At 38.5% G+C, this 23,099-nt stretch overlaps 1 protein-coding gene across 1 annotated transcript in view; it reads right to left on the bottom strand.

The window, feature by feature from the left end:
* Positions 1-23,099, bottom strand: part of COL24A1 (collagen type XXIV alpha 1 chain) — a 115,634-nt gene that overhangs the window by 31,382 nt on the left and 61,153 nt on the right. Inside the window, exons 24-33 of the mRNA XM_026038019.1 lie at positions 21,476-21,529; positions 20,659-20,703; positions 13,939-13,992; positions 11,966-12,019; positions 9,739-9,792; positions 9,060-9,113; positions 2,947-3,000; positions 2,629-2,673; positions 2,468-2,512; positions 1,206-1,259 (exon numbers count right to left, since the gene is read on the bottom strand). Of these exons, the coding sequence (XP_025893804.1) occupies positions 1,206-1,259; positions 2,468-2,512; positions 2,629-2,673; positions 2,947-3,000; positions 9,060-9,113; positions 9,739-9,792; positions 11,966-12,019; positions 13,939-13,992; positions 20,659-20,703; positions 21,476-21,529 (513 nt within the window). The remainder of the gene's footprint in view (positions 1-1,205; positions 1,260-2,467; positions 2,513-2,628; positions 2,674-2,946; positions 3,001-9,059; positions 9,114-9,738; positions 9,793-11,965; positions 12,020-13,938; positions 13,993-20,658; positions 20,704-21,475; positions 21,530-23,099) is intronic.

Raw genomic sequence — 23,099 nt, forward strand, 5'->3', positions numbered from 1 at the left:
CCACAACGCATAGAGTAGATATGTACGTACGTGTATATACATATATATAYACACACACGACCATCAGCTTTAATCTAAGCAGATGATAKTTATGTATATATATACACACACAAACACATGTACATCATATATATTATACATATGAGAGAATTCAGGTTTGACTGGCAAATAGCAAGAAACACATATGTAAACTTGTCATTGCAAGAATTGTCAAGGGTCACAATGCAGAAACTAGGTAAAGTAGATTAGATCACGTGAAAGAGATAAAAATGACAGGAATTCAATAATAAACATTAGATTTGTTTTTGTTGACACATCCCCCTACAAAGTTGGCAACTGAAATGAGTAGATAATTATATCTAAAAGACAGTTTACTAAAGTAAAATCTGTTGACTGTTAGAATTTTTAAAAAAAATTTAGAAGAACTGTACGTCATTTGCTGGGCAAAAGGACTTCTAAGAAATGATAAAAGCAGACAACTGACAAMTTTTAAGTTTCTGCACTATAAACACCAGCATTCTAAATCCTCCTAGGAAAGCTCATGCTCTTTCACTATATTTATAAAATCTGACTCACTCCCCAGAGATGGTGATGCAATAGTATTCTCGTCATGACTACACYTTTCAGCACACTGCATATATTTGTTGCAGATTCTGCATGATCTTTTGATACAACATTAGCTGCATAAAAGCGAGTGTGGCTTTGAAATAGTAATAATCAGAACAGAAATCCAGTCAGCAAGGGAATGTCTGCAGTTTATTAGAACAGTCTCTATTTTGTTGAAACTTTAACCTGCCMAATAGATGCGGACCCCAAGCTCCTGAAATAACCATCATAAAAACTGCCTGAAAAGTTACTGCTTATATCTGTATTTATGCATAACATTTACATAATTCATAATATAGATGTCTACCTCAATGCAGCAGAAGCTCACATAATACTGAGGTCAGAATTCTGTCATGCTCTCTGATGCTGTGCGCTTCTTACTGCAGTGCTTCCCAAAAAGATCAACAGAGCTGCTAATGTACGAGTTGCTCTAAGTAAGGGAGGCAGATGCTGGCCCTGTCATTTTGGAACAATTACCCCATGATTCATTTTTAACCACAGCTGACAACACCAAATCTTGGTAAAACTCAGCTCCACTTTCCAAGCAATTCAGTACAATATGTGGAAAAATTATTAAGCTGCCGGAAAGATCAACTTACTGGCTCTCCCATTGGTCCCCTGTCTCCTGTGGTTCCAGGAGGCCCAGGCAGACCCTGGAAGATTAAAATAAAACAAAATTAAATAAAAAGTCAGTAGGGAACAAGATGTTTCATATTCTGCAAAAAGCCACACATGCTCTTATTTCTGCTTGCTCAATAACTTGTTCAGAAATACACAAGGAAGATGCTCAGCCTTTTCTGCTAGATGACGTGACACCCCAGCAATAGGTCCCGTGGCAGGTGAGGGAGCCCTGAGCGAATCCTGCCTCTCTTTCTTTGAACGTGTAGGGATGGCCCCAGTCTGAACCACCATTTATCAACTCCTCTCCACCCTCCTTAGTCTCAGGTGCTGTGTGTACAAACTGTGCCTACCCACGAAGTTTTAAGTGTTTGAGATGAGTCTTGAGGTTCAATGCGACTGGCACAGAATAGGCAGCAAGAAGCCCTTTGTGTTCAGCCTGGCTCACTCTGTATCTGTCTCATATCCCTTCCTAGAAACTGTACCTGAAGCAGTGCTAGAGTAATATTTTGTACTCTGAAATAGCTATACAAGTTTGCATCACTTAAGTCTAAAGAGGTTTTGCTTCATTTATTTCTTTCTATATAAATGCACAAAAAAGTCACAGTTTAAGAAAAAATGAAAATCTATTATGCCAAAAGTGAGAGGCAACAAACTTCCAAATTTGAGGRAAAAAGGCAAAGAGAAGTTCAGTGGTAATCAACACTGAGAATCGATTTCAGCACAAAAATCACTACCATTACTGCTTTCCTATTTCCTGAAAATTTGCTGCAACTTGGATTGTCTGGTAACCATCTTTACAAAAGAAAGTGCCAAGCAGAACATCTTACACTTCCACTGAAAGAAGCACTAAAAAGAGGAACCACGTCTTCATACACAATATACATTCAACCTCACACTGGTAGCACATATTTACCCTAAAAATCTATTAGAGAACTATATGCCACAATGACTTTACCATTTAAAACTACAACAGAACTCCTTGATGTAACTTGTAGCGTTCTCCTGCTTACTAGAAGTGCTTTTTTTTTTTTTTTTTTCCCCCTTCTGCAATTGCAATCATACTGCTCTCTGTGGAAAATCATCCAAAAAACACTGATCCAGTAGTAGACAAGGCTACACTCACACTTGCTCCCACTTCAGCCCCCTTATTCTTTTACAACAAACGTGAGCTGTATCACCAGAGTAAGGTCTAAAGTTTTGCCTGTCTTGATGGCAGTGCCATAGCATTTTAAATACTTACTGGTACTCCTTGATCTCCTCTTTCTCCTGGATTTCCAGCCTTACCCTGGTAAAAGATAAATARCCAAAGACAGTGCTTGCTTTAGATAAATTCCAAACACAACACAGAATTTAACAGTAGCTACATTATGTCTCAACACAAAGATTGGCTCTGATACTTACAATGAGGCCAGGGAGTCCTTTCTTTCCTGGATCTCCTCTTTCTCCCTGACAAATAACCAAAAATGTGTGAGAACAGTGTCCATTTGCGAGAGAAGCTGTACAATGTGCATGTGCTGTCAGCTTAAATACGGGGTAATGCTGCAGAAATTGCAGATGGAGGTTTAGATGTGCATGCCTCATAATAAGGAAGCACTTTAAGTAGGCAAAAGTTTGCCAGCCTCCTGTTGTGTTAAACAAACTTATRGCTCCAGATATGCTTCATTTTTTCATTATGACTGTCATGGGCTAAATGCTCTGTGTTCTGAGCAACACACTTACCTTAACGCCTTGTGTCCCTACTTCTCCTGAAGGACCATCTGGACCTCTTGGCCCCTGAATATTAAACAAATGATTTGGGATATTAATTCTGCATCATTTTTGGTTATCATCAGGAGAGAAACAACATATTGTGTTAGCATGTACTATGAAAACTCACGGCCTGAAAATTAATTTTCTTTGTATGTTAAGCCTGAAATAAAGCATCAGAGACTGTAAAATCATTTTCCATCTTGCTGTAACAAGAAGCAAATTTTTTTTCTTTAATATTCAAACAAGATGTTTAGGGTCTCTATTGGAYCCAGTTTGCAGGCGAGTATTTTCCACTCCCGTTCACTTTGTACGCATGCAACAGACATATTTACAAGAACATTTAGAAAARTATCCACATCAGCAATTGCTTATAGGGAATGTTTCCTTTTATATAAATTAAAAATTGCATATGCACAAACCAGCTTGCCACTAAGACCTTAAAACATGCAGATTAAGCTCACTGATTAGTAATCAATGCCTTATCAGTTTGAGGAAAGAATAAAACCAATTTATGATCTCATATTGCAGTATTACTAGGCTAAAGGTGCTGTAATACAGTTGCTAAAATATCTAYTGTAATTAGTAGGCTAAAATGTCTATTCTAAGTCGACATTTTATAACCAATATATGAAAAAATAAACTATTACTTCATATTACCTTATTAAAATTAAGCAAATGTTTATTCTTAAAATACAGAGAAATGAAGATCAGATACCCAAATCTTAAAAATACAAGTTAAAAAAAGATCTAAAAATAGATAATGAGCAAAAAAAAAAGGTTTTATATAATGCTGACTTCGTAAGGTATTTCTATAATTTTAAACATAACWATTGTTTGGATACTCAAAAATCTGAAATGAATGATCATTTTAAAACAAGAACTAAGTGAGCATCAAGATGCCGGTGCCAGGTCTCTACAGCAGAGCATACCGAGTGGATGGGACACCCCGGCTCTCCTGGCAGCCTCTGGGCCATGATAAGATGGCATCAATCAGAGGGAACTAGTACATTGCCACCACACGCCTAGAACATGCATTTCAACGCATGTTGTAGAGCACCCTGCATCATGGGTCATGGTTTATAGTGCTGGGCAGGCAACCATGTCTGATCTGCAGAGTTGTAATACTGTGCAAAGACATAATAATAGGGTTTGTGTAATAACTTGGCTGGAAGCACATCTGATTCTATTTAGTTTTTCCTCAAAAATACCTGTGATTATGTCCCTTTTAACTCTCTGAGACCAAACACCACCAGATTTTCTTCTCTGTCTTGGATTTCCTTCAAAACCTGTGTCACAACAGCTGACAAGCACTCTCTCTCTTTAGAGTTTCAGTGAAAGAAAGGGTTCATTGGTAACTCGGGAAGAATTTATGTCCAGAATGATCAAGGCTTTCCTTCTGAAATGAAAATCTCTTACAAAAACACCTTTCCTGTGAACTGATATAAAATTACATCCTCTGGTAGAGTCAGAAATATCTCATGAGCAGTTTATCAGTCATCATTCCAGCACTTCAGCTTCTGGCCAGCACTAGTAGAAACTACAGAACAGGGAAAATGAATGGGGAGAGAAAGCTGGCTGAATATTTCTGATATCTCAGTAGTTTTGGACAAAGCTTCTGTGAGACAATCCTTGAGTTATCCAGGCCACCTTTCTCCTTTTGGGCTGGACCAGGACTAACTACTTAGAGACAATTTTTCAACCTAGAGGAGAAAAGATGGTGCAGAACACATTCCTAGTTGCTGCAGGGCTGCTGCTAAGAAAGTGCTCATCCAAAAACTACTAAAGTCTGTGCAAAACCTCCTGGTGAAGTTCAATTGCAGATCAGATCCAAAACTCCCATCATTTTCAAAGGTGAGGTATGACTGCAGAACAACTACATGACTGGGCCTCAAATTACATTATATAACTGTGCAAGTTGGAGTACTGAATTACAACAGTATAACTGAAAACTCAACATTTTGATGAAATTAATGTTAGGTTATCTCTCCGCGATTCTCCAAGAACAAATGGTAGAGGAACACAGGAGGACAGAAATTCAGAAAAATGGGTCAAGAAACTGCAGAATAGTTTTAGCCTTTTAGACTTTTTAGAAACACAACCTACCACTCGTCTTTGTGCATCCTGCCCCATCTTGGATAGAATCTCAAGATGAAATAACAGAGGATGAAAAAGACATGTATTGATTCTATAGCTGTCTATACAGTCTGAGAAACAATCAAGTCAGAAAATTGAATAAGCTTCTCAGTCTGTGTTATATTAAATGCACCAAAACCTTTCTGCAAGTCCTATAGACACTGTAATTTCAGCATACATAACACCAACAATCCAGTCTTTTGGAACAGAATGGCAATTGATTTGATCACAAGTAAGCAAGTGAAAAAGCTTACTGTTCAACATACCAACCTCTTAATTTGGACATGACAACAAAGTAAACCAACATGATGCTCAACTTTGGGCTCTGGAGAATGTCTTCCTGTAGCCTACCTTTAACCAGGCATAGAGCAGAGTGCAGGAATCCAAAGGAAAGGTAATTTAATGTTCTAACAAAAGCACACTAAAACATGCCTATAAATAGTAGTGTGACTCATTATTGGCACAGATTATTTGGACTTGTATCATTTACTACTATAGCTAGTATAGAATAAGATGCACATGATTTGCCTGCTGTTATTTAGTTTAGGTTGCAACAGAGCTAAGGAATGAGCTGCTGCCAAACAATTAATACTACTTTTGCTTTTGGCATAGGGTCAACTTTGTCTCTAAAATGGAATATACAAGATTTGAAGATAATAAACTGAGAAAAAGTTAATTTAAAAAGGCAAACAGTATCAATCAACTCTTTTTTCTTTTTTGTCCTCCCTCCTAAATCTAAGAAGAAATAAATGACAAACACATAAACACACTATGAAGCTACTTTGCTCTTCTGATGGTTGACATGCAAAAATATTGTGAAGTCACATCCATTTTAATCTCATCTTCTTTGAACAAATTTAGATAGATAAACACATTCAGCACTTACTGATATCCTTATGTTGTTGAGGTGTCTCAGACCAATATAGACACCAAAGAAGTCAGGAACCTTACTGCCTGCAAAGCACATAAGTTGCTGTTGCCTGACCCCAAATTTATGGCATTTTATTATGCCACTTATCTGTATTTTCAAGACTGAATTTGATGAACTACTTTTTATGAAAACAGAGGCAGAAAAAAGTATTATTTTCTAAGCTTTCAAACTCTGAACAATTGCCTGCTAAGASTCCAAGCAACCACCGAGAGCTTTGCTCAGGTCCCATCTGTGAAGTGAATCTAACAATACTCTGTGCCTTCTCCTCAAACTAAAAGCCATAGTTTATTAATCAGAAATTATAGTGTAACAAAAAGCAGTGCCACTGCTCACTAGCCCAGTTTTCTCCATACATTAGAATATAAAATCGCAGCAACAAGAGAACATGCAAGATCAGCTTCAGGGCTGCCAGCACTCCTCATGGCATATCCTTCCCAAGAATATGTTTCTGCTGGTCTTGGGGAGAAATTCCTCTCTTTAGATACAACTATTCCCACCTGCTAGAGTGCGATTTTGCCTTTGAAGYATCTACAAAGCAGCGGTTTTCCTCTGTGCTTTCATGATATTAAACAGTAAAAAATAAGATGTGGGTCATAAAAAGACCCAGCTTTCCATGTGATTTGAGTTTAAGTGCATCAAGTTTTGAGCATGGGCAGAGGAAGGCCTGGGCTAGCACTAGACTCCTCAAACTCCCCAACAGCGAGGTACTCTGTGAGTTCCCCAGCAATCTGCCTTCTTCAGCTGGCCAGAGCTCCCCCATACACTGCAGACTGAGCAGCTGGATACCTTCAAGCASAAGGAGTCTGCTGGACAATCTTGGATACAAACTGGTTGTTGAAAGGGCCAGAATTTATGAGATGAAGAAATTCCACTGTGTGACAGTGCAGAAATAGTCAGTGCTCGTAAGACTTCCTGCAGATTCCAGCTGTGAGGATAGGATATGTTCTTGGTTTGGGACACTATGAAATGGAATTTCCATATGCTTTTATTTATTTTCCATATGTGACTGTGGTATGAATATTTGAGGTTTGCCACACAGAGCTCAGCCTTCTGACACTGTTCTCATTCTGAAGCCAGTGCTGACAGACTCTGGGTTTCCAGGATCCCCAGATATTTTCCTTGTGCTAGATTCTACTTTAAGCCTGAGATTTTGATGTTGTGAATATGCACAATTCACAACAGTTCCAAAGAGAGCTCAACTGTAAAGCCCAAAGATCTGGGACTGCTCTGAGATGCCTTCCAAGAAACATTCCCCATGATGCATGATGGAGGCAAAGGCCTAAACTGTAGCTCCAGATGGATACTTCTGCAGAGCTTGGGATGTTCAGGATTTGAGTGATCCTTAATCATAAGCACCATATTCTACAATGAGCTGCCAAAGTCACAGAGAGGATCTCTGAGAAATTCCTGTCTCAGTTGGAAGAGGTGACAGCCTTTAAATAAAAGGCCACCTCCTACATTCGAAAGGGAATCTAAATTAAAATAGAATTTYCCCCATTAAAAGAGCAGCAGGCAACAAGCACTGCTGGGCAGAAGGAGAGCAGGCGGGAGCCCCACTCTGAGCAGTTGCTTGGCCCCCAGCTCCAGAGGTGCTGGCAGGTGGACTAGCAGTAGGGAAGGGATCAGAGAGGGTGTTTTAGAGGAATGACAAGTCCAAGGGAAGTACAGAGTGCAGCCAGTAGCAGCTCAGTCCTCACCTCAGGGATGACTAGATAATTACACCAAATTATTTTTCGGCTGACCTTCTAACTCACAGCATTCCCTAGGTGAACAACCATTCACCACCTCCTGTAGACAGACATGGTCCAAAAGGTTTCATTTTCTAGATGAAGCCTGAATAAAACCATTTTACATTGAAAATGGTGCATACAGACACTCCTCATCCAGACACCACTGGCTTCCTAAGTCAGCAAAACACTTTGGCAGGCTTTTCACTTCAAAAATGCTCCTRCTCAACTCACAGCTAAGTGTACCTGACTGCTTTGCTGAACCAAGTCATTGATGAAGAAGTGGAGCCAAACTGCTACTTTCCTTCAGCCTCACAACTGGTTTGCATTTCACTGTTTTGATTTGCATTTTCAAAGTTGTCTGTGAAGTAAAAGGGCTGTTTTTCCTTCCCCTTCTCCCAGCTAAAGTTGAGATTCTCTCTCCTGGCAGAGAAGGCCACTTTAGTACTAGTTTAGTATTAAACACAGRACTCCTAGAGCCTTCTTCCACCAAGTATATTTATTTGTGTAAGGGCCTTGCCAGTGCTCCAGGAGCCGCTCCTCTGCAAGCTGATGCCGGCGTTGGATTGTCCCTCTGTCCCCAGTTCTGGGTATCCTAACTSTGCACACATCAGTGCAGTTCCACATGCCTGGAAGTAAGGCTGGATTCGTGCCCTCTGTATCCAATTAATGATTGTCTGTGTTTTAGCAGGTATTATTTCATGAACAAACATGCTTGCAATTCAGTTTTGACTGCCAAGCAGGCCTTGACCAACTCAATTAACTGGGCACGGCTAGCAGATAGATGACATGTGTGTGTGTGTGTGACCCATTAAATCCTCAGTATTAATCCTAATATTAAGGAATGTGTGGTTAACAAATCTCATATTACAAGAAATTTACTAATCACAATCTTATATTTTAAATAGATGGGTTGTACATTATACATGCTTTTCAAGCATCTATTTTTAACAAAACTGAAGAAACACCATCAGATTTTGATATGGGTAGGCTCCTCATTGGACTACCTGACTTTTTGTTGTTGTTGCTGTTGTTATACAATAACAAAATGGCTTCGTGTTTCACCGAAAACAGACATGAAATACAAATGACAGCCTTATCTGAGGTTCCAGATCACAGAATCACAGTCTTCTTTTGGGTGATTTACCTGGCTTTGCTTTTTCCTCTCTCTCTTAACCATGCCTTAGCGATTTACATTTTCTTTCCAAAGACACAAATGAAGCGCTAATAAACAAAAAATCTCATATAACTGCAACAGTCCAATGGTAGTTATRAATAACAACACTACTTACTCTTCTTCCCTTAGGTCCCTGTGGTCCAGGTGGTCCTGCTGGCCCGGAGGGTCCCTATATGCCAAGTAAACTTATTATTCATTGCAGCCCCTGTGTAACCTTTATTCCGAATAAGAAATCACRATGTGATTGTTGGCTATATTAGTTCTTCACAATATTCCAAAATTATCAAAGGAGTCTTATAATTTATCAACATTAGGTTAAAAAAATATATATATAACAATTTGTTATAGAAGAATTGGGTTTTGTCTCYAATGATGACCTACAACTAAATGATAACATAATTTTATATCAAATCAGGAAATTAATGTCTTTTTGATTAATAATTAAACTAGAGATTAAATGAATACATATAGATTAATACTAAGCATCAGCAAATTTTTAAAAATTGTTGTGCAGTACTGTGCGCTAATATGTTATTTTCAAAAAACCATCAACTTCCCTACTTACCTCAATGAGTAATTTTTAAATGGGTGAGTAGGTGATATAATTAGTTTTAATATTTCTTATGGTTCATCCCAATAAAGAGCAGGTGAACAGACTTCATGTCTGGGTGGGACATGACAGTTTTACTGGCTGCAGTACAAATCATCAAGCATTCTTAACTTCAGCACAGTAAATTAATACTTTTCCAAAAAATCATATTTTAGGTCAAACCAAAGCATGGCTCTGTACTTACAGGTAATCCTTCTGGTCCCACAGGTCCAGGGCTTCCTGGAGGTCCTGGATACCCCTGGTATTGAAATAAATATAAAAAAAAGAACTTTTTAAAACCAAAAATATTATGAACAAAGTTAACAATAACAATAAATCCAATAAATTGCATGAGACTCCAGGTATGCTAATAAAATGCTTAATCTTAAAAAAAAATAGAAAATACACATTAACTTGGATATATCAGAAAAATACTAAAGGATCCTATGAACTTTTCTAACAAACAGGCACAAAAACAGTTTGTGCACTAGTCAGGAGAGAAATTACTGGAAGAAAAAGGCTACTGCAATCTAAATGAAWTTGATACCATCTGCCCCAAACTAGCAATACGATCTTGAGAGATTTCTTAAAATTATACTCTTCTCTTTAGCACCATAAGATGTGAGCATGAGCTTCTCCTGACAAAGCCTTGCAAATATCCAAAAYATTCAAAGTTTTACTTGCTCCTAGAGGTAATGCTTTGAGGCAAGGCGAAAGGAAAAAAAACATCATTAGAACCAGCAGCCTAGAATAACACTTTCTATTCAATTCAGTGGTGAGTTTACACTTAATGAGTGAGCTAGTTAAGTGTGCTAGTGCATCCTGTAGTTTGTTGACCRTGACCAAAAACATCATGTGACAGTGGTGTGAACTTTAATACCAGCCTCCCTTTAAGTAGGGCTGGTCAARACAAAACGCCAAGCACAGCTCCCGTCCAYGGGATGTGAACACTTGCTACTGAGCATGGCTCTAACTACAGTGACTTAAGTGGATTTGCTTATGGCAGCAAACATGYCCRCTAGTTGCTATAATGTAGTTTATAAGATCAGATCCTATATTGATAAAACCTCCTTTATTAAGCTCTGTGAGGATTTTTTTTCCCTCTGGATCAAAAACAGCTGATTGAAGATAATTCTGATCAGAGATATTTAATGAAGCAAGAAGTGCTTCAGAAAATCATCCTCTCTGCGGCATGGCTCATTAAGTTTGCTCTACAGCCTGGAGTGCTTTAGTCTCTTCCTTGGCAAAGGATGTGCAAAGGGTACATGCCGCAAGCATTCAATAATAACGTCCATGTCCACACGAGCAGAACGAAGAACATGCTGCACCGCACCACTCCTGGGCCAACATCTGTGATCTCTGCTCTGCTGCCTGCTGTATCAGTGCCAAATAACAGGACACAGCACCTAAGCTAGGTCAATRGGTAAAGAGTACATCAACCGGGTGGCATGTTAACTCTACACTGATTTTAATATTAAATAAAAGATCATTTCAAACCAATCTCTGCAACAGCTGTTTGGCACACTCATGGTATGATCCTAGAGTCTCATCGTTAACATTGTTTTGACATTGAAAAATAGATCAATATCCCTTTCAATTCCTTTTAACTTTGGAAGCCCTCTGAAAAGTTCCCTCTGATCTCCTTACAAGCGGACAAAACCTGTGAGCACCTCTCTGCATTCTGAAGCCATCACAGGGCTCACTACAACACACACAATCAAATGCTGACCACATATCTCACAGAAGTTCAGAGCAGCCATGGCAGTGGGCTGTGTAGMTTCATACTCCTGTGCCCCAACAATCTGCTTAACGTGGGGCTGACACAGGGAGGCCTGTCCTTGCTCCTGAGGCCACGCTCTGAACCTCGCCAGTGAAACAGAGCTGAGGYGTTTGTAACGCTCATGTGCCGATGCACATGTGGGCCCCTGGGCTGTCAAACGCTGCATGAAACGCTGCAGTCTGATTTATGACAAGCAATACTCTCAGGGAGGCAGTTCTCCCACTGGAGTGGTGCCAGGGGCCCACCACGTACTGCTGTGCAGGGGCRCGAGGGATCACTCTAGTTACCTGCCAGACTACTAAAACAGTTTCTAACACCACGTTATACAAAGCAGAACACAGATGTTATTTTCATGCATTTCTTAATCTTGCCTTTCAATTCACTGTGCTTAGATCTGTAGATTCCATACCAGCCAAAAGCCATTCTTAAAAATGCAGTTGTTCTGCTTCCTCATTCAGTGAAACATTTGTAATGCTAAATCTACACAGTGATAAAGCTGTTAAAAGAAACTTTCTTGAAATAACGCATCATAAATACTGTTCTTCTCCATAAGGCTTRCACAGACAGGAGGGTGAGAATTTATTACCCATTTGGAAAGCAAACTGCTTTCATATGCAATATAAAYATGGATTTCACTTTACTTGTGACTTACCGTGGCACCTTTCTCTCCAGGAGGACCTATTGGTCCTGGACTGCCTCGCTCTCCCTTTACGGAAAAATAAATAGGAAAACAATAATGAGTGCTCATTCACCAACTCATTCCATTTCAACAGTTTCAAGCACATCTGACTAACAAGGTTAACCTGCAAGAACGATATCACAGTGGTCAAGAGGGTTTCAGACCACAGTCTACAGTGGACTCAGTTGCCAAAGGGATCCACTTCATGCAGTACATAACATAGTTGGTTCAGGGCAAGAAAATCTAGGATAGGGAGTAGAGGCAACTCAGAGACCGCCCTTCAGGCGCAGTGCAGAGGTTTTCTTTTGCACTGTTCTGTGATTTCTGCATTCCTATTCCTAGAAGCCTGTTTTGAAGAGARATACAACTGAGTTTTTCTGTCTTTCTCTCTCCTTAAAAAAAAAAGGAGAGAGATGTGGTACTACATCAGCCTCTGCAAACTGTGGCTAGCAGTTCCCTCCTCTCCATTGGGTGCACCATATTTATAGTTATTTGTGTTCTTTAATCCACAAACCTCTCACCTTACTTATAAACACAGCAAACAAGCAAAAAATAAAATATTTTCCTCCTCCCTCCTCATTTCTTTAATGCATGCCATTAAGAATACAGATATATAACCAATGCTAACCCTGCAGCAGCAGTGGAATCAATTARAGTAGATGCAGTAGGAAGGGACTCTTTCTTGTCACACACCTTKTTATCTTTTATCCATATAAAAGATATTGATCTTTTATTCATATAACATTCAGCCCATGCATCAGGTCTGGCTGTAGATTATCCCCATTACAAAGACTACACTTTCACAGAAGATACTACACACAACAAAGTGATAATGATACATATTTTACATTACACATGTAAGGACACATTTCTTTGAAATAATTAYGTGCAAAGTACATCCACCATTTAAATCCACACAGTATATTTACACTGTATTTAATCCTATAAATACATCTGATAATAAATTATACAGAAACAGCACAGTAATGAAAATAATGTACCATCTTGCTTCCATTTGTCGATATATTTATTAATCTAGTTAGACTAGAAACAGTATGCCAAGGTAACATTCGCTGGGCAGAAYATAATTATGAAGAACAAGAATTCTTTTATGCTGAATTCTAAGATGATATTATGATTAAAACCATATGAGACTTGTCTATATTTAAATCTTAACAATCAGTGCTTTCTACTGACATATTTCCTTTCAAATATTACATAAAGCAACAGTAAAATTATCACCAGATTTTCATGGAAGTTCTAGTAAGTCACTGAGGAGACTTTTTTTTTTTTCCCCCCCCTCTCAATAACACCTCTTTAAACGGCAGCCACCAGTTAAGGTGAAATAATTTATCCCAGGAGGGTAGAAATGTAAATGATGCTGGATCATTCTGACAATTACATTTGACAATTATTGGGCGTGTAGTCCAATAACAGTTTCCTGTTTTCAAGCTTTTAAATATTTCATCTAAATAAAACCAYGTGAAATACTCTTAATGTGACTAGGACAGGACAAATAGCTTAGCTTTGCCAAAGATTGCTCTAAGAAACCCAATTGTTAATGGAGGGAAGACAAAACTAACAATATTTTCCCATTTACTCAATGTTAAGTAGTATTTTAGCAAAGTACATAGCCAAATTCTACTATTCWACTTTCATTTCTTCACTACATAGCAGTGAAGCCAGCAATCAGTGTATAAAATAAATATAATTTGAGTCAGTTTCTGTGAGTCTATAGCAGGGGATAGTAAAGTGCATCCTATAATACAAATGTGATAACTAATCYAGCCTCCTGAATTCATTACCAAAATAATCCAAAGATACCAGGTGCAGACCTCACATACAGTAGTTGGGTTACCACCTATTAGATCCCTGCACTTCAAAATAGCTATCAGAGTATTAGCTTTGCCACAGTTGCTACTGAAGAGACAGGTGTGTTGTTATACCTTTTCACCAAGGCTTCCGGATGGACCAGTTTCTCCAGGTAACCCAGCTGATCCCTGCATAGAGAAGAAGCAGACTTTACCAGTGCAATGCCTGTGCTGGTTCATGGTTGGCAGATCCCGGCAGCAAAGTGCGAGGCTTTCATCCCAGAGAGCAAGAGAGCACCTGGGCAAGCCCTTCCGTGCAAAACAGGACGCTGCACAAACCAAGCCGCCGTACAGCCTGCCTGCAAGGACCACTGCACCCACATACACAGACAGTAGAAGCTAACAGGAAGGAAAAGAAACTTCTTTAACTATTATCCTGTGTCTAGTGTCTACCACAGCTGCATCTTGTGGTGCTAAGATATTCCAGTTTGACCACAAACTCAAGGGGCATAAATTCATTGAAAAGAAAAGTAAAAGCCAGACAAAACAAAAATGATATTGGATCAGCTGTTTTAACAATTTTCCCTTGAAGTGTTCCAGCCTCGACACCTTTGAAGTCAGGGGGCTCAGAGCCTTCAATACTTTTAAAAAAAAAAAAAAAAGAAAGGAAAAAAAAAAAGAAAACCCAACACTCTTTAGACTGTCCAACAGATATATACTGGATACCACAAGTACCACCACATAGAATAGGAGGTGCAAAGGAAAGTACTTTGCAATACGTTACTCTCRGTGTAAGCCATATCCCTGTTATTATCAAAGTAAATTAAAAAAAAAAATACAAGGCCCTGCTTTAGAAAAGGATGAAACAACAGCTTTACTTCAGAAAGCGCTTAGGAAGTGACACTATCTGTATTTGATCAGAACAAGCTCATTTCGGCCTTCCCTGGGAAATTATCTTGAGCAATTCTGAATGGAAAAAAAACTATGCAAAACTGCAAGGATCAGCTTTGCTCTTAATTGTGAATTCCRAATGTGTCATAGCTTCAGGAAAACGCATCTGGCTATTGTCGTTTTGCAACGAATGTTGATAGGGAGTTAATTCCGTCTAGGAAATGAATATTGTGGGCTTTGGAGCAATTAGTATGCTTGTGGGGTTTGGGTGTTTTTTTTTTTTCTCCCCCAGAAGAAAAGGCAATAGGTGCCCCAGGTACACTGCATGACTTCTTAAGAGACAGCAGAAACACAGAAGCTCCTTAAAAAAAAGGAAAAAAAAAAAAGACAGAAATTGAAAAATATTATGCAAATAAAACCTCAGTTCAAGTGTTGGCACTGCTGTYTCTGCATAGGTAGAGATACACTAGCCTAACTAGCACTAAAGTGACACTTGAATGAGTTTTTTTTTTAACCATTACTAGTGTAATTACTATCAGTTTTAAAAGTCTGTTAGTAGCTTATTCCATCAGAAACATTTCATAGCAGTAAAAGTTCAATCTGAGAGTCCTCCCTTGGAATAAATAACATTTTTCTAATTCTTCAGCAATAAAATTTCAATGCCRTACAGCTTCAAACACTGGTGCAAAATAGGCACAAAGAGGCTAGGGCTTTATACTTGTACTCGGAGATCTCATAGTTTCAGTAGGAGTTATGCCATGCTTACAGTGCTTTGCACATCTCATAACTGTGACACTTTCCTTGACCTGTCCCAGAAGAGCTGGCTGTACAGCGTCAACCGAGTTTCCTTACTCCTTTCTTCTCACAAGCAACTAGCTATTCAAGACAGCTACCTTTGAGACTAACAACACTTTCACAGCCTACTACTTTTTGGAAGGGACTAAAGAGATAAGCAGGCATCTTGATGCCTGTTGGATGCATGTATTATGTATCAGAGCACGTGCGTTACGTGCCAGTACTGAGCAGTCTCCTGGCACCAATCAAAGATTGGTCCTGCTGATACCAGCACAAAGTTGATGCCCAGAGGTCAATGGCAGGAATGATGGGACTTTGTGCCTGACTCTCTAATGAGTGTGACAGCTACCACCACCGCCAGCACGACTCGTGCTTCAGTGCCAGGCAAAAAGCTTTGAAACAAAGAGCTACCCTGTACTCTTCGCTCATCAAGATATGGGTTGGAGGAGGTAACGTTTCAAAAGACTTCGATTCCCTTCTCCCAGAAAAGGGAGAAGGTGCAAGTCACAGCCAAGATGCAATTGAGGCCTATTTTCCTTCGACAGAGGCAGCACTGAGCTCCCAGCCCATGTCATTCCGTGGAGGAGCGACAGTGCTGATTAGACAGAATCATAATCGCGCCTTGTACCATCAGATATGTCCTTAGTAAAGAGCTCCTGCTCAAATGCCCCGGTTGATTCAGGAGTTCTGTATTCCCAAACAAGATGTTCTGGTTTGGTCTCAAAGAGAAGGAATGACAAAGCAGCAGTGACGGGATATGTGCTCTAGCTTGCATTGCCCTGGYTTCCTGGCCAAGGACAAGTGTTGGCTATTAGGCAGAAGTTTCTGAGACACTGCCTGTTCCTCAGGAGTATGTAATCTKGATTGAGGCTTCAACCCTCTCTCTTTCTTACATAACAGGATGAATCCAATCCAAAGCAGATTTAAGTCAGTGTGTTCCTGCATCCCTCTAATACTTTGGGGAGTACTATGGGATTCCAAAAACCAAATTGAATGCATTAGGCAACAGAAAAGTAAAATAACTAAAATGTTTTACAATCATCATAGCTCTAAACCTTATTTAAAAAAAGTCGTAAACTTTCATATGGAGGGATTTGTGTAACATTCTCCCGTGACGATAACAGCACCTAAAAAAAACTTTTTGACAAAAGCATTCACATGGAAAATGAATCAGGGATCCGATCTCTGCCTAAGAGATCCAATCTCAAGCCTAAAATACAAAATATCTTGCCAGGGCATATGCTCCATGTTAGAAACTGAAGTTAACTGAAGTTAAATAATTGAAAACACATTGTATATTTAATGCAAATACAACTCTCGAGTAATTCATTAAAAAGCTAGGTAAGGAATGAATATTTGACTGGTCCCAAAAATTCCTGTGGAAGCAGTTACCTGTCAGACTGTACACTAACACATTCTTCTGTGTTAACAGAAACATTTCCAACGCAACATCATTTCATTTAGAGTTCAGCATTTCCAAATAAATTTATTCAACATTATTTTAATGAGGTGTTACAAGCAAATTTAAGAAACCTATCTTGCTGTATTAACATTTTTTCCAAGATTTTTAAAGGTATTCTAAAAGTGCATTCTACATCCATCCAGCTCCAACATGCAACAATGTCAGCTTGCTCATAAAAATTCCCACTTAAATGTTTCCTAGGAGTCCTTCAACTTCAGTCTTTCTGAAGGGCTTTATAAATTTTAGTATTCTGTTCAAAAAAACTAAAATGAGTCAACATTTAGATTTGATTTTAACAGATTGGAATTTACTTAAGGATGCATGAAAGTTCAAGCAAGTCACCTATGTTAAAAAGACAACTAAAAAAAAAAACGAGGAGAAGAGGACAAAGAAAAGTGAATTCTTTAACAGTCAACTTATACTTAATAACCAGTTCATACACAGAAAAATATATTTATAGCTCAAAAGATTAATAAAGTTTAAAAAATAAATTTCAGACTAAGCTCAGTTTTGCTAGCCAGACAAAGTGGAATTTACAAGTTTATTTAAATACAAGTAAAAGGTAAAGGACCAATACTAAATTTGCTCGCTAATGACGCTTCAGTTTCGGTTAGCAAAATGCAAGRGTAGATTAGAAAATGGCTCTGTCAGACCTTGTCATCTAAGCAGCTGTTGGCTGACAGTTGTGCAAACTGCTGTACAGTGTCATGTGTGCGAAGTAAAAAAATGCTCTTCTGACGGCAGATATTACACTCAGTTGTATCTTTACTAAACTGAATTTGGATAAAAGTTATTTACGTTTATGCATCCAGCTAGTGACTTACTTTTTTTTTTTTTTTTTTATCTCAGGTGGCAAACGTCACACAGAGCAGATTGTCCTTCTGTTTCAATGTTCTTAGGCAGGACTCTAAAGAACATCAACTGATTTTAAATGCTAATCCTAACCTGTAAAATCATAGAGCGTTTGGGGCTGCAGGGTAGTATGGCATATACTAGCTGATGAAGAGCACTGTCTGCAAGTGTCCTGAGAGAAATGGGCAAAACAGCTTGAAAAAACTAAYCTCCAGGTCTGACAACCCGCTTCCCTTTGCTTCTCAAGAGAACGAATTAGCAGCAATGACAGGATATCTGCTCGTCCAGGATGAATTTCCCTCGCAGGAAGTACTGCACAGACTAGACAGTATTGTCATTACTATGACAAATTCTTCAAGAAGCAGCTCATGTTAACCTCTAACAGCAGRTTTCTGAGAGCAGCTTAAGCCATTCTTTCTTCCGAAGGCCTTGGCAATATTGATCCATTGCCTTCACCAGCCTTTGCTTTAAAAAAAGATTTATTCAGATGGCTTGTCTTTAGGCCCACAGCTTCCAGTTCTGGTTTGTATATCCCAAAAGTCCAGACTTTTCACAACAGTTCAAAGAACTCTTGCTACTGATCATCTTGAAAACTTCAGCTTAAACCCATTTAATCTTTTATTCAAATAAAAGGAATGGCAATTTCCATTCTCCATAAATTAAGCATCCCTGGGGCCCAATCTAGCCATACTTCACTTCTGCAGGAAACTGGATAACACTTCTCAAAAACATCTTGACTCTTGGGCACATAGCATCACTGCAGAATTTTTCTTCCCTTCCGCAGTCTCACATCCTGACCTTTCTCAGTCTGTTACAGAGCCTGAATGCTGTTCTTATTGTTTGCTGGGCCATAGCTTTCTATTTTGTTTAGATTTTGGTTGTTGTTTTCTTCCACTTCTCTTTGCAACTTGGTTTCTCTACTGTTGTTTTTAGAAGTATTTGCAACTGGGAAAGTTTGCTGACATGTCTTTTTCAGATCTTTGAAGTAGAGACAAGATTATTTTTTCAGGATTTGGGTTTATGGACTCCGCTTATTTTAGTTTGTCCTTTTGACACCATTTGTACATGCTGCATCTGACAGTTAACACATTTGTACTCTGCCTCAATATGCCAATAAATGACATTGATTTCTAATTCAAAATCCTATGACCAAATGCTGAATTTCTGTAATGAAATAAGCAAGGAGAATTACCTTACACTTAGTTACTTGTGGTGCTTTTGTCTACTAGTATTATGAAACACCAACATATCCCTGAGGGGAGTTGCGTCAAGTTCAGACRAGTTCCGTTCACAAAATCAAGCAATGGATCATTTTCTAAAGTCATCAATAGACTAGGATTGACTCTGTACAGCACAGACAGGTCATTTATGAGGCGCTTGAAGCAACATGTTTTTAGAAGACTTGTCATCCTCCACTGATCTAAACATATATAATACAGTTGTATATGTCAGCAAAGTCAAATTTTCCTCATCCCAAAAGCAATGGCAATTTTCTCAGTAACTGAAGCAATTGTTTCCTTCTGCATGACTTTCAAAAGATTTTGTTCTATCGGCACTATGAATATAATCTGTCTGCTGTCTTTTACTTCTCACTACCTTAACTAAGACCTTTCCRATTGGATTTGTGGGTCCTGCAGCAGCTAAGAGCCTTGCAGGGAGGGATAACTGCTGGCTCCTCTCAGCCCTGGGTTCTGCTCAGCCAAGCAGCACCACCAGAACCTGCCAACCTTCCCCTTCCAACAGGGTTGACTCTGCAGCCAGAGAAACACTTCTGCCTATAAGGCTCAGTTAAGGAACAGTAACTAACGTGCAATCTTAGTCATGATCTAGTTTTAAAACATGTATTTCRTTTTGAACTTACAAGCACAGTGAGCATCTTATAATCTACTCTGTTTCCACATAGGACAAGACACCAAAAATATTTCTGCAGAAATGGGCTATAAAGAGTCAGCAGTGTGAACTGATAGATGCTGGACCATGTATCTGCTGATCAATTGACATTTTAACATTTCATCATATTCCCAGTCTTACTAGGCTGCAAGTAGCCAAACATGCTTCGGGCTCCAGCTGCTGAATCTTCCCTGCTCGTGGATAGGTTTCATTTGTATTTTTCCATGCAGATAATTAATAGTACTTGACCTGGAAAAGCTGTTACAGAAAAGTRGTAACTCTTTTGGCGCCTCAGGCAGCTATGACAGGCACATCAGCCCAAGACAGACAATAGGTAATACCAGAAAAAAAAAGGAATAGAATAAAAGGGAATAATATAATATTGCTTTATCAAACTTAAAAATGAAGCAAGCCCTGGGCTGCCTGGGCAGGTCATGGAGCCTTTGTACTTGGAGCTTTTTAAGAACTATTCAGCCAAATATTTGTGAGGAACAATAATGACAACTGATCCTGCCTAGGAAGGAGAGGATGGACTACATGCCATTTCAAGGTCACCTTGAGCTTTGTTACTTTACAGAGGGCAGAAAGAACAAATCTGCAAAATACATATCAGGGCAAGTATAGCCTCTTAAAATGTTTCACTAGAAAAGGATCACTTGTTCATTTACATTAGCATTACTTAGATACTTAGAACAAGATTGTAAAGTTTGCTTAGCCCAATAGGAAAAAAATACATAATTAATTCTAGAAGGTACTTACACTGGCATTTTTTTTAAAACATTATGTATGATTCTGAAAGATCAAAGGTATCACTGACACTACAGCTTCAAAGGCCCACCTGCCCCAACAACCACCACAAAAAATTATCAGCACTGAAAAGAATGGAAAGAACATGAAGTTAAAAAAAAAATGGGGGGGGGGCAATAAAGCAAAATCACACAATTAGAAAGAAAATTCAAGCTTACTGCTTCACCAGTTTTTCCAAGGTTTCCTTGGTCTCCTTGTTCTCCCTAGTAAATGGGAAAACAGATGATGTATTTCATTAGAAATGTAATTTCTTTCATATGCGCATATTAAATTTCTCTATTTTCCTAAGAGCCTCTTTATTTTCCAAATTGCAGCAGCCAATTAAAACTTTCAAGAGTAAAATTATGCAACTGAGAAAAAAAGAATTTTATCTGTGGCTAATTTTGATTTTGTAATGAGGAGTTACTGCTCCTCATTACTGCTGTAATTCCTCTGTTTATGATAGAATTGCCCACAGAAATGAAAGCTCTTTATTAAGCACTTACTAAGTATATCATCAGCAAATGTTACAAATAAATGATGTATTCTTCATTTAAATCTTCCTTTTAGGAAATAAAATTATGCATATTATTTCAAAATTGCTTCAAAAGTTACCTGTACATATTATTGATATTTCAAGTTTGTCATAAAATGCTATACTGCAAAAGTAACAAATTAYTCAAGTATTATGTTTATCTATTTCAAAATGGCCTTAGTCCATATTGATGATGGTAAAAGATGTTTTAAATCAATATTTGGAATGATATTTTAACAAACCATTTTCTCTTTCCAAAAATCCTATGCTTGGAACTGTTRGATCAAAATCTGTTCCCCTTAATACGCTGCGAGTCAGGGTTCTACACAGTATTAATTATTTGTGTATGACCACAATTCCAGTGTCTCATGTGCACTCACACCCTTTCTCTGGCATATGTGGATGTCGTCCACAGTTGATACTTCAAACACCTTTTATCTCATACATAAAAAATGACTTACCTTTAATCCTTCTGGTCCAGGGTCACCCACATAACCTTTCCGCCCCGGCCTTCCCTAAAATAAAGATTAGTGCAAAGCATTTCAAATGTTTTTACAAGATAAATAGCTAAATTAGGGTAAAATTATCAAAATATGTACCCTCCAAAATAGACATGGCTTAGTAATAGTTAACACCTGTGTTAATACTAATACTTCACATTATGTTTCATATGAAACATAATACTTCATATCAAATAACATTAGAGAGGCTGCAGCCTGTGGACAGCAACCCAAGGCCTACRTGAGTATCTAGCACGTTCTTCTTTCAATAGCTTAGAGAAACTAAGCAGTCACGAGGCCAATGATGTACACGTTTTCCATTGAGAAAAACCAAGAACAAGTTAATTGAGGTCAAACTGACCCAAAAGGGATCAAAAATATTTCACTTTGGTGGGTTGCACAGAATTTGTTTCCTCTTGGGTCACTTTGACACCAACTGATGGCAGCCTGTGTGTGTGGTGATGCACAACAACATGAAGGTAGGGTCTGCTCTGCAGCTCCTCTTCCCCCAGTGCCATTGTACAACGTGGATGATGCTGTCCAGTCACCAAGCCCTGCCCAAGGAGGAGATAAAGGATGAGGCAGCCAACACAAAAATTTCCATGAGGCTCTTGGCAGGCCTTCAGGCACACGAAGCTCAATATCCAACTGAGTCACAAAGTGTTTTGAAATTCTATTTTTTTTTTTTAAATTTTTGTCAGCTAGAAGTAAACTGTTTTAAAACTTTTAATCTAATGCAYGGTGAAAATAAGTTTTTAATATCCTATCTAAATGGGATGGGAATGCCAAATTTTGATTAGCTTTATCATAGAGGCAAGATAGCTAATGAACAGGAAAAATGACATAGGAACACATTTATTCTAGAGCTGGGAACAGGGGGTAAAGTTTTCCCAAGTCCATGTAAGAAATGGGAAGTTATCCAAAAATGAAGGTCAAGACAATTATTCTCCCCACATAAGCCAATTAAGTAAAGGCAGAGGTTCATATTGSTTTCAGTAAAGTTAGCAACAGACCTCTGGATGCTACTATAGACCATTACTCACTTCTAACTCAGACTTTTTCTAAAAATAAGCTTCAAGTCCCTCAAAAAAATGCTTAGCAGTAGAATTCAGTTGCGAAAACAGACAACTGAAGTTATCTTCTAAAATGTGTCGATACAAATGGTTTTGAGACATTCCAATTTTACTGCTTTGAGAAGCTATTAATTTATAGTTACAGAATGATTTCTTAAAACAGCAGCCCTTTATATTGCTCTCTGAGCTGACTCCCATGCTCTCTGTTCTCWTCTCTGTATTCTGATAATACCACCTGTTTCAGCCATAGGACATGCACACTGTGGTTTCTTCTGTCTCAGAAACTTGACCACTTTGTTACCGAATCTTTTTCCTTTCCAAAGTTTTTATTTTGTAAACAGTGGTAGTGGTTTCATCCCAGTTCCTGCATACGGAAAATGACTTCTTTCTGCTCTCATTAGAGGACATACTTCAAAAAGAGATGCATTTATTCAAAAGGTACTATTTTGACAGTCATTTTTCACAGTAATGTTTTCCTCCAAGGGAAAAGTTCTTCTGGTGTTGAAAAATAG

The sequence above is a fragment of the Nothoprocta perdicaria genome, unplaced genomic scaffold (assembly GCF_003342845.1).
Source record: "Nothoprocta perdicaria isolate Ctin4 unplaced genomic scaffold, notPer1 scaffold_20, whole genome shotgun sequence".
In the NCBI taxonomy this organism is placed as follows: Eukaryota; Metazoa; Chordata; class Aves; order Tinamiformes; family Tinamidae; genus Nothoprocta; species Nothoprocta perdicaria.